Raw genomic sequence first — 12709 nt, 5'->3', positions numbered from 1 at the left:
CTTACCCCCCATCTCTCTCCCCGTTTCCTGTCAGACTACATTAATCCTATCAGTAAAGGCAGAAAAAGCCAAAAATATATATCTTTAAAAATGAACACTTGAGGATTTCACTGTGCATGTGTTTGTTCTGTCTTGTTACCAGGGAAACAGTACACACGTTTCGGCTGCAGGCGGAAAGCCGACGGGAAGATGGTCACTCGCACTCTCTGCATGAACATCAACAAGCCCAGAGCCATCAGCAGGAGCTGCAACACGCAACCCTGCACGGAACCTGTGTACGCAATGCACCACACACACACACACACACACACACACACACACACACACACACACACACACACACACACACACACACACACCATCTTCCTATCTCTGTTTCTTCCCTTATTTCCTCCTCTCTTTCCCGTTCCCCATCAATCAGCTGGCAGACAGGTGAGTGGGGGGAGTGCAGCGCCTCTTGTGGACAGACGGGGTATCAGGCTCGTTGGGTGGGGTGCCAGCAGCCTCAGCCCAGCGGGGGGCAGCGCTCTGTCAACAGTAAGCTGTGTAACGATGACAGACCAGAGGGCAAGAGGCCATGCAACCGAATCCTCTGTCCTCCGATCTGGAGAGCTGGGCCCTGGTCCCAGGTAAGCACTCTGTAGTATGTATACAATCTAGTTGCTGAGGCCCGCACATCGTAGACACACGCGTGGTAATTCGCTGTAACATAAGAAACATAGGACCCGTATAATATGGGAATCAAAGAGTTTTTTTCCTTTTGTTTAAAATATAAATATAATTAATTAATAAGAAACAATCTAGAAGAAGACACTGCTTATGATGCTGACTGGTTTTGAATGTACAGTATGTGCACACATGTTGACATAAACAAACGAAATGTCTGTTTGTGTAGTATGTATGATGTGACTACCGTAAGGTCCATGCATTGTGTATCTATGAATCTATTTGTATGTCTGGATTTGCATGCACATACTGTATACATCTGTGTGTGTGTGTGTGTGTGTGTGTGTGTGTGTGTGTGTGTGTGTGTGTGTGTGTGTGTGTGTGTGTGTGTGTGTGTGTGTGTGTGTGTGTGTCTGTCTCTCTCTCTCAGTGCTCGGTAACCTGTGGGAATGGCACCCAGGAGCGTCAGGTTCAGTGTAACAGTCCAGACAACTCTGTGGGGCTCTGCAGAGAAACCAAACCCATCGTAAGCCGCCCCTGCCACTTCATGCCCTGCAACGGTACGAATAAAGTCATCCTGTGTGAATTCATTACCGCTAAATTTACAATATGTTACATCTATACTATGATGGGCACCTTATATTATTTGCCAACCATACCCAATCTACAAGCTCACAAGCTTGTAGATCGGCAATTTTTTGGCGAAGAGAGAGAGAGAGAGAGAGAGAGAGAGAGAGAGAGAGAGAGAGAGAGAGAGAGAGAGAGAGAGAGAGAGAGAGAGAGAGAGAGAGAGAGAGAGAGAGAGAGAGAGATAAATACTAGTACGACCTATAGTACAGAGCCCTGGGCCACTCTTGTCAACAAAGTATAGGGTTTAAGTGGTTAAACAATCACCACTGAGAAACACCATGCCCTGAAGAAGACGCGGTGTGTTAAAACCGCTTGGTGTTTGGTGGCTTTTTATTTGATTTAATATATGATAGCCCTGTCTAGATAATAAAGGCTTTTTATTTGATTTAATATATGATAGCTCTGTCTAGATAATAAAGGCTTTTTTTTGTTTTAATATATGATAGCTCTGTCTAGATAATAAAGGCTTTTAATTTGTTTTAATATATGATATCTCTGTCTAGATAATAAAGGCTTTTTATTTGTTTTAATATGTGATAGCTCTGTCTAGATAATAAAGGCTTTTTATTTGCTTTAATATGTGATAGCTCTGTCTAGATAATAAAGGCTTTTTATTTGCTTTAATATGTGATAGCTCTGTCTAGATAATAAAGGTTTTTAATCTATCCTTGCTCTAGACTCTAGAGTGTGCTTGAAGCGTCCTGATGGGACCCCTCTTCATGAGAAATACCACTAATCTGACTACTGTGGTGTTTGTCTCCCTCTGCAGGTGACCAGCGGAACTCCATCATCCAATGGCTCTCCAGATCCAATCCTCAGTTCCCAGCTCCCAAGATCTCCTCCAGTAAAGAACACCTCCCCTCCTCCGCCTCCTCCTCCTCTTCCTCTCCTCTGACCTCCATGCCTCCGTCCTGTGGCTGGATTCCAACTCTGTCTCTTTTGCTGGCTGTTGACTGTCTCTTTCACGTCTGAATCTGACAGACGTCTCCACAACAAACTCTTGTGTGTCTCTGTTTAACGTCACTGCTAATACTTTTCTGGTCACTTTGCATCCCTGCTAACATCTTTCCATAAATTAACCTTTTAGGGTTTTCTGGGGTGTAGCCTAGGGCAATACAAACCACTCTAAACTCATTACGATTCTACAAATGCCTTCCAAATCAGTAATTCTCACACTTTCAAGAATTAAAAAAAATGACACAAATGCTTCCCCGCCTTTAATGGGTTAAAGGAGGTGTAAGTGATATTTGTTTTGTCAAAAATAAGTGTTAAACAGCTCTACATTCTGATACTAATAATTGCTATACAGTGTTTGTTCAGTATAATATGGGTCGCTCCAGCTCTTTTGTAAAATAGAAAATACCAGGTTCGGGAAACCAATTTCATCCAATCAGGAGAGTAAACTCCTGAGGATACAGGATAAACCAAGTGATATTGGAAGTGATTAAACAAAACAAAACTAAATTAGCACAACATGGAAATGGAACGCTATCCAAATGAAGCTGATACATGATTTTTGTTCTTTCTTTTGATTGGATACAATTGGTATCCTCACAGTGACAGTTAATTTTCTTTTTGCTAAAGCAGAGGTTCCCAAAGTGGTGTCCAGGAACCCCCAGGGGTCCTTGAGGGAGTTCCATGGGGTCCCCAGCTAAATGATTGTTTGGAACGACCAAATGGACCCTTATGGGTCTGTAACTCTGAAGGTGTACAAATGGAACCAAATGGACCCTAACAGATCCATTTGGTTCCATTTGTACACTCTCAGAGACAGAGTTATTGATTTTACAACATAAATTGGGGTCCCAGAGATAGAAATGCCATTAAATGGGGGTCCGTAACCTAACGCATGTCAAACTGGGAGTCCTTTCAATTAAAATCACTGAGAATCACTGCTAGAGCCGAAAAAATCTTCTCTTATGGGGGTCCCTGGCATATCTCTTCAAATGGGGGTCCGCAGGCTAATTAGTGTCAATTTGGGGGTCCTTGACATGAAAAAGTTTTGGAACCACTGTGCTAAAGAGATGGGGAGACCCCTGTTACTGTGACACACTATAACAATGAGTGTAGTTTACAAAAGGTTTCATGCCTTTAATGAACAGAAAATGCATTTTCAGTCTATTAATGATATCTGATACAAAGTTGTTAGTACAGTATGTGTACAGTAAGTGAGGAACAAAAGGTGAGGTTATGATCTGAACCATGGTTATAGATATAGAGACTGGTGGTGTTGGGGTGAGAATGCTTAAATAACTATTCCAAACCAAGGTAGAGCATAGTGTAGTGATCTCATAACCTCAGGAGTATAACACAAATAGACCTTTTTCATGGCAGCCATATTGACATAGTAGAGTAAACACAGGTGTTACCAATTATACAAATTAGGGTTACATTATACTAATTAAGGGGGGCTGCATAGACCACCAAAATAAACCAACAGAGGAGAAATAGACTACACACCGACCGTGTGTGTGTGTGTGTGTGTGTGTGTGTGTGTGTGTGTGTGTGTGTGTGTGTGTGTGTGTGTGTGTGTGTGTGTGTGTGTGTGTGTGTGTGCGTGCGTGCGTGCGTGCGTGCGTGCGTGCGTGCGTGCGTGCGTGCATGCATGCATGCATGTGTACGTTACAAGATCTCCCTTTTTCCATTCTGGTTCATGCGGTTCAATTTATTTGTAATTGCATTGCAATTATGGTTAACAAGAGGCCTCAGCATGACGTCAGGGTCTTTACTCTGCTGTGAAACAGGTCTACCTATCTATATCTATAAATGCACCAAGTCTCTGTCTGTACGTCTGTCTGTACGTCTGTAATCCACACAAGTTTACGTAACTAGAGAACCGTTCGTCCCACTGACTTCTGCACCCCAGCGCCCGGTGTCAAGTCGGTCGGTCGGACCCACGGTTGTCCAGAACTGCCCCAAAAAGGCTCTGGACAGGGCCCCTGCCCATGATCCATATAGGGAGCTGTTCTGACATCACACCACTCCATATTTGGGCATGCCTGACACAGAACTCCATAAACTGGCCTGTTCTGACATCACAACACTCACACTCATATTTGGGCATGCTCCATATTTGGGACTCCATATATGGGCTTAAAGGGACACAGACAGATGGGTGGAACGGGTAGTTTGCATTTCCGGTTGTCCAGAGCCTCATTTGGCATGCTTGACAAAGAACTCCATATATGGGCATAAAAGGGACGCACATATAATAACTGTGTGGGGCATGCATTTCCGGTTGTCCAGAACCAGCACAAAAGCCTCTGCCCGGGCCCTGGACCTGATCACCCCTGCTGACATCACAACATGAGCACCGCTCTAGTTGGGCAAATGTCCCAGAAACCTGTTGAATTCACTGGCCACATGAAGCTGATAGGAAGTGGCTCCTTGTCAGTATCTTGTAAATACTGGTCATTGGACAAAGAAAGAAAAGAAAAACATATTTTGTGCCATGAACATTTTACATCGCTTTTGCCTTTGAACAAGGTGTGTTTATACTCATAACGATGATTAAAGAGAATCTGTTTCTCAAGCCAGAACCTCCGCTTTGCCATTGTAAATGTGGGGTGTCTAAAGTAAACATGCTTGTTGTCGAAGTAAATACTATTATTTGTTTCATGGATGGATGGATATATAAAAGTAGATGTATTCACTCATTCTTTCTGGAAGGTTTCTGTATGGTCATTGTAATGCTAAATGAAAAAATGAATGTGTAGTAAGTTGGAAATATGTTTTAGTTTTTTGAAAGAAAGAAATTAGTTTCAAAGAAAATTAGCTGGGGGGGAAAAACAATGCTATACTCTGGTGCAGTGTCAGGTGTATAATGTGAATAGAGATGGCTAGAAGAGTCTAGCATGAAAGTTGTAGCTTTGCATGGTTAACCAAGCATCAAGATGTGATTTAAACAGTACAGCTGTTGGGCTTTTAAACTGTTTGGTATAGGAGGATTCTCATGCTGATACACGCAGCTCATCAAGCCTAAAACATCCCCCCAGCTATTATGATTACTAGGAGGAAGATCTTAAAAAAGAAAGTGTGCAGCCAGAAAGTGTTAAAAGTATGTTTTTATGTAGCCACACCCACCAGTTCATTAATTATACCTGGTTTCTGAACTGAAGCCCCCTGCCGATAAAAAGGGGAGGGTCACTAAAGCAGTGTATTTCGATTGAGCCTTTTGACGTAAAGGCTTTCAGCTTTAAGAAACCAAACATACACAGGGAAGACATATTTTCATATTATAACCACACAAGGGGGTCTATTACAGTAATGTTAACTCCATACTGCCCATAGCACTTACCCTACCCCCTTAGATAGCATTTCTGTAGACTTAGATAGCATTTGATACAGACTTATAGCATGTTATGTAGACAGCACTATAATTGCATTGTATATAGTCATAGCACGCCATAGTACATATGTATAGCATATTAGTAGTATATATATATAGTTTATATGTATAGTCTCATAATATAGATATTCCACTGTTACTTTCTTAGCTTGCGCATGTTTCATGATAAATGCTTTTTTGTGATCTATTCCCATGCTTTTTGTTCTTGCTTAATGTACGTCGCTCTGGATTAAGAGCGTCTGCTAAATGCCTAAATTGTAAATTGTAAAATTGTAAATTGCATACACATGCAAAACAGAAAACGTATATGGCACGTACCCATCTTTAAACCAATCCAGTTACTTTGATTGGTGCAGGGATGAGCATGGATCAGATTATTATTTATTTATTTCACTGTAAATATTACATATTCATTTTTAAATCCTCCTTAACCCTTACATTCAATTAATTATTTCATTGGACTACAATCTTGTTATATTTGATGGCCTTCCTGCCCTGGCATTTGGCCACACTTGCCTCCAGGCCCACACCTTAAATCACATTCCTCTTCTGCACATACTTTATGAGGCGTGTACAGGTGCTTAGTTACAATTTTATATATATATTCTTTTTTTTATATTTTTTTACGTTTGCCTTCAACGTTTAGGTTAGGATGCTCACTCTTCCTGGATCATTTCTCAAAGTACAACTCAGTCCAGCATTGGTGTTTCTGCAGAACCATTTAGGTCTGTAACCAGAGGTTGACTGCATACGTCACTCACAGCTAAATAATTTAGCTGTGAGTGACGTATGCAGATTTGACTGAGAGACTGCCATCGCGCACATTTTTTCAAAATTAGTTAATAGCACAGGCAGTCTCTTCACATGAGCATGTCTGAAATAAGTGTCAGAGCTGAAATCGTATGTAAATATGAAATAAATGCTTAAACATGTAGCTAGGTGTAATATAGAGACCACAGAAGTGAACCTTTCAAGCCTCTTTTCTTAACTCGCTGTTTTCTGCAAGACATTACTCTATAAGCCATATCTCCAAAACTGGTGGGTCAAACTGAATAACCAATATATAAAAAAAAATCTAAAAAATCCAATGGCAGTCTCTCAGTCAAATTTGGTCACCTATGTTTGTACTTGAACAGCCGTCCTTTCAGAATAATTGTGCAACACTCGTATTGCACCAACGCCAACGCTTAATGTATACTCCGGCATTCATATGACCTGTCGCACGCGGCACGCCGAAAATAGCAGATCCACAAGCACATCTGTAAATCAGCTATTTCCGCCACACGACAATGGCACTCAAAGAAGCATACATCACATCAGGTTTTAGTTTTTTATAAGTGCACCACATATCAACCAATAACTTGAGACCTTGCCATTCATCTCAGTGGTACTAACATGGCTGCCACTAAGAACAGTGTCACATGATCGCAGTAATAGAATAACTCTGAGAAAATGAGCTTCCCGTTTGCTTTTGAACCAATGGTACTAGCAATGCTGCTTCCACCTTTGTCTTTTTGTCCTTTTCTCCGCTGTTGTCTGCTGGTCTGCATGGATGTCAGGTTTGCCTAACTTTAAATTTGCATAGACTATTATTTTTTTGTTTCCAAGATCATACAATATAGTAGAGAGAGATGAAAATGTGTTTATGCTGTCCTATATGTAAGACTATTTGCTATTTTTCCACAAAGTCTGTGCAGTTAAAAAGGTATGCTGACATTTTTAATCTCTAAACTTATTCACCAGATATTTGACTCATCTCTTGAAAAACTTTTTTTTATAGAATGCATGTGAAATACCTCATTTGTGTTCAAAACAATCCTGAATTGAGCCTTTAACGACTTATGCTCTATTCTGCCTGTATACAACAAAGGTTTTAGTTGTTTTTTTTAAGAAATTGAAAACGTTTGAGAATTGCCCCAAAATATGGACTCCAGGCATATAAAGAAGCCTAAATACCTATAGGCCTACTCCAGTTTTAGGTGATAAGGTGACCGGTTAGTAAAAACAGAGAGATGTTTGGGTGAGTAGAGAAGCGCGACGTGACGTTATAGTTTTCGGAGATCACCTTATCACCTAAAACTCAGCCTTAATAAAGTCAAATTAATGATGTTGATTTTCCATCCATGAATTGAATTCCATCCATGTTTTGATTGACAGCTGCCCTCTGTGTGTCACTTGTAGGGCATCAGCGTTGCCGTGGTGACCAGTCAGTGTTCTGCCGTATGGAAGTGCTGAGTCGCTACTGCTCCATCGCCGGCTACAAACAGATGTGCTGCAAGTCCTGCAGCGTGGGAAACTTCACCGCTGGACCCAGCGTCACCATGGCAACGGAGCCATGGAGCAGGTACAACCCCATAGACACAAAGTGGGATCCATCCAGGCACTCTCAGGGTCCCATGGAGGGGGTTTTAAAATGACCCTTACAAGTGTGTAACCCTGACGGTATACCAATGGGACTATTTGTATTGTCAGAGTTAAGGGTCGATTCATACTCAGAGTGTGGATCAACCCTAACGGGGGTCTTGAAGTGTCAAAGTTTGAGAAACACTGCAACAGAGGTAAAATACTCAATCTATAATGATTTGCTATAAACATATGCCCGTTATAGGCATGTCCAAAATATGAACACTAAGGATGTGACTGTATTCTTAAACTATCCTTTACCATGGAGTGTGTCATCACGGCACCCTGCCCAGTGTCCACAACGCACTGTTCATTGTGTAGTTGTTGTTTACTTTACAGTACCTCCACCAATAGTCATCGAGCCATTTTATCAGTCAAGCAATATTACACTAGAGGGCGTTCTTTACTGTTATTGTTGTCACAACAGCGATAGGAATGAATCAGTTCTGTTAGCATCACTGAAATTATAATGAACACGCGTAAAATTGTGATTTATTCAAGTTTACCGTTTTTATTATAGCAAACAAAAGGAGTAGGGAGGTGCTGACCATTGGAGACAAACTTTAAAATAGAAAGGAGATGTCGCACAGCTCGTAGTCACGATGCCAAAAAAAACCAAGTTGCCTTCTTCAGGGTATTTACCGTTTTTATTATAACATTATTGAACTAAATCTAAACCACCCATTTCATGAAAAAAAGGTTTTTGTTAAGTACTAGTTCCTTAACGCTAGACAGCTTAGACATGGATGATGGGCAGGCGTTGATGCACATTCAAATCCAGATGAAAAGAAGTTGTAGTTCAAATGCATAACTCTGACACGTGGTCTCCTCCACCTAGACCATGGACCCCCACCACAGAAGAACCAAGCAGCATGTGGACCTCTAGGACCACGTCGCCACCCTCCAGCACACCCAGCTACACCGCAACCCCACTGCCCACCGGCCGCGGGAGCACTACCGACTTTGTCTATGTAGAGTATGAAGATTATGATGAATACTCGGTCAGAGAGGGAACCATGACCCCTTGGACCACTTCCGATGTCCCCACTAGTACTGCCACTCCTACCATTACGGCTACTACGACCTCTACTAGTACTACTGCTACTAGTACGACCACTGCCACTCCTACCACTGTGGCTACCACGACTTCTACGAGTACTACTACTGCCCCTTCTACCACTACGGCTCCTACATCTACTGCTGCCAGTACGACGACAATGACTTCTACCACCACTAGGAGATCCACTACGAGGCGGCCGAGGAGAACGGCTTCGCCCCACCTGTTCAAGAAGAAATTTACATCGACCACAAGGCCCCCTGCTGCCGTAACCATGGTAGCCACAAGCGCCACGCCGTCAACCGCCTGGACCAGTGCCGTCGGGTGGTTCCACACTACCCGGCCGTTGCTTTGGCGCCGCGTCGACGACCCCGTCAGAAAGAGACTGACCACTGCTACGACGATCGTGTACAAAAACAAGCTGAGAAGGCGCAAAACGAAGATTAAAGAGGCGAAGCCTACGGCCGCCGCCCCGTGGCCTGCCACGCCCACTCCCTTCCCCCGGGAGAGGGAGGAGAAGAAAGAGAACAATTCGGTGGACGAGGTCCCGTATCGCATCGTGGGACTGGACGGCGAGATCTCCAGGAACCTCCAGAACCACTTTGTGGCCCGCATGCCTCCGTTCCGAGAGCGAACTCACAACAAGCGCATCCAGGAGCTTCTGAACGAGAAGCGCAGAAAGGATCTGCTCCAGAGAACTAGTAGATCGAAAGACCCGCCGGTGAGACCTCGCAAAGCTGCGAGGACATGACGCGAGGACATCGAGACCCACAAAGCCGTACATACATAAGGACATAAATATTATGTCAAGTGAATAACTTAGACCAGGGGGTCTTCAACAGTGGGTCCGCGACCATACGTCTTTGTGTGATAGGATTATTTTTCATATTAACCACTTCAACCATAGCATGCCTATTCTGAGGGGAACATTAGCCGAAAATAGCAGATCTACCACGCCTTGAGGCTGCGCAGTGTTGTGATCTTGTAGATCTGCTATTTTCAGCAAAGATGTGTGTTGTTGTTGTTTTTGGAGGGGGGGGGGGGGGTTAAGTGGTTAACTGTATGGAAATAGTTACACATTAACATTAATCCAACACTGTGTTGTCAATCAAGTATGAAATCATGCTGCATCTTACTCTCAGCAGAAATACGTTGAAGACCCCTGATCTTAGACACATCAAACGCACTTGGTCACATACACACTTGGTTGCTCGCACCTTCGAATGCACACATGCAGCTTGTTGCTACGGCTCGCCCACTTGTCCCCAAATGCACTCTGAATGGCTCATAGTTCTTTGAGAAAGGGACGGACTGCAGAGACATGAAAAACATTTCCTTTCTATTCCCAGGATCTAGAGATGACAGATTTCCCACAATGTAGAGCTAGATTTCATTGAATCTAGACTAAGTCAGCATGTCCCCCTTAAGCTGACAGTCAAGAACCTGCCAGACAATCATGAGATGATTTTTGATGGTGAGATAATAATTTATGGATTGGATATGGATTTTTAATTCTTGATTTAATGATGGTTTTCTACTTTTTTTCCACTTTAGATTTTTGTCTTTTTGTATAGACTAAATAAAAATAATTGTCATTTGTTGTCAAAGCCGAGAAGTGCCTATGGCCCTGGAAGTCAGTGGTTGAAAAGATTGGAAACCATTGTTTTTTAATGTAATTATTATGTTTGAGTTAGACAGCAAAACCTTGTTCAGAACCACAGGACGTTTGTCAAGAGGATTATCAGAATGTGTGATTGTTTTGTTCAGGTTACGTTATGGTATTATAACCATAACTAAATTCTACTGAGATGTAAACAGCGTCAGTCTCTACTTTTGTGTGAATAAAATAAAATAAAAAATAGCACGTAGTTTAAGTGAAATGAATGAATGACATCTACGTCAAGTCCCCAACGTCTTATTTTTTTGTAAGACATTTTGCATTCTAAGTTAATTTAATGCCACTTTAAATAAGCCTGATAATGTTCGGGCTAGTAACATTTGCACCCTTCATCTATCCAGTACTATCACACACATAAAAATGTAACCAAATTGACCCGCAAGGGATAAATGTACACTGAGGATTTTCACTGTTTACCAATAATGTAATTCTTTAAAAGCTGCTGCAGAGGAATTTCTAGTAGTTCTACTGTTGAGAAGAATACAAGAACGCTTGCACCAAAACATGCTTTCCCTGGGGCAAATCCGGTGACCTCGGAGAGACCTCTGAGAATTCTAGTGTTGCAGCGGGGGCAGTGTCTTGACTCTTGAGTGTACAGGGTTTGATGAGGGCCCAGTTAGGGCCAGGCCTTAATGTTCGGGCCTGTTGAGAACTCTAGTTTTCGTGATGTCACGAGGCATGACCATATACAGTATGGTCATGCCTGGGGTGTCGGACCAATTAACCAACCAACCAACTGGCGGGAAATGCACGTTTTCATAGTAAATGCGATATGTCAGAATATATTCTGTGGAATTCGGGTCTCTCTAATCATTGTGCAATACCTGAGTGGATCCGAGAAGACTGTGTGCGCGGTGCGATGTGCTGCACTGGTGAAAAAAACGCAATGGTGCTGTTTAACTTGTGCAATGTTTTAGGCTGGTTTAGGATGAGATTACTGCAGCCGTGCAGCATAACATTTTTATAAAATGTTGCGCTACACAATGCATGGGTAGCGTATGCTACCATACTGCCATTTGAAAGAAATCTCGGAATGGGTTGGAATCGGACAAAATTGTCATGGGTCCATGCACCCAGGTTTGGTCTTCTTATTTGAGAATGTTTTCGGAATTGGTCCGAATCTGATCAAATTTCACAGATCCATTTTGGGTTCGGGACCATTTGTTTACCCCATGAAGAACTCCAATCCACGGTACAAATGGGGGCGAGTGTGTTTTGGGCCAAGTGTTCTGGTTACCTTTCAAATCAGTGTTTAAAATCAACGTCCCATTTTGTGTGATTGTTCTTTTTTACACAACTAGACAGATCCCTTTACTACAACCACTACATGAAACAGAAACCCAGCAGAAATCACAACCAATGATTACTAAAATCAACATGTTTTGTTTTATTTTAAATATAATTTCATTAACTCACAAAGCACTGCTGCTTCTGTATAGAACACTGCCATCACACAATACTGTATTTATTTTTTTAAATTGCCACTGTCTTTTTCTTTACTTTGCTTTTACAAAGACAAAACTGGTAAACATGCCAGAGTCCTTATGTTTGTTACATTTCATGCATGAGGCTTCTTCTAGCTAACTCGCCCTTCCTGCATTATCACAGTCACCACATAATACACAAAATGTTGTTGTTTTTTTTGTTTTTTTTGAATGTCTATGTTTTGTTTTGAAAAAAGTCTGGAGAGTTTTGATAATTTAATAAATCTGCATTTGAATAAAAGTGATTGTGTTTTCTCTTTTCTGTATGGTAATAGCAGCACTACATTTACAGTAAAGTCCTGATGTCACTCGTTCATCCCATAGACTGTAAAGAAATATGGACAAAGCGTTCGCCGGGTCTGATATGGACGTAAAATGAAGCCAGTCAGTCCTTGTATTGTAAATCGCCATCTTTCTAGATCCGTTTTGGCCCAGCTGGCCAT

The 12709-nt window shown here is 42.1% G+C and overlaps 1 protein-coding gene across 2 annotated transcripts in view; it reads left to right on the top strand.

Annotated features, from left to right (window-relative positions):
• Window positions 1–12501, top strand: part of LOC310870531 (A disintegrin and metalloproteinase with thrombospondin motifs 2-like) — a 69032-nt gene extending 56531 nt beyond the window's left edge. For both annotated transcript variants that reach the window (XM_083781769.1, XM_083781770.1), the window contains 6 exons: window positions 143–275; window positions 422–629; window positions 1097–1226; window positions 2066–2140; window positions 7826–7988; window positions 8886–12501. In XM_083781769.1, coding sequence (XP_083637895.1) covers window positions 143–275; window positions 422–629; window positions 1097–1226; window positions 2066–2140; window positions 7826–7988; window positions 8886–9855 — 1679 coding nt within the window. In that variant the 3' untranslated portion in view covers window positions 9856–12501. The remainder of the gene's footprint in view (window positions 1–142; window positions 276–421; window positions 630–1096; window positions 1227–2065; window positions 2141–7825; window positions 7989–8885) is intronic.
• The last annotated feature ends 208 nt before the right edge of the window (window positions 12502–12709 follow it).

This window comes from Protomyctophum parallelum (genome assembly GCF_964188405.1).
Source record: "Protomyctophum parallelum genome assembly, chromosome: 1".
In the NCBI taxonomy this organism is placed as follows: Eukaryota; Metazoa; Chordata; class Actinopteri; order Myctophiformes; family Myctophidae; genus Protomyctophum; species Protomyctophum parallelum.
Note: the sequence above shows the minus strand (reverse complement) of the source record. Positions and strands in the feature narration are given on the sequence as shown.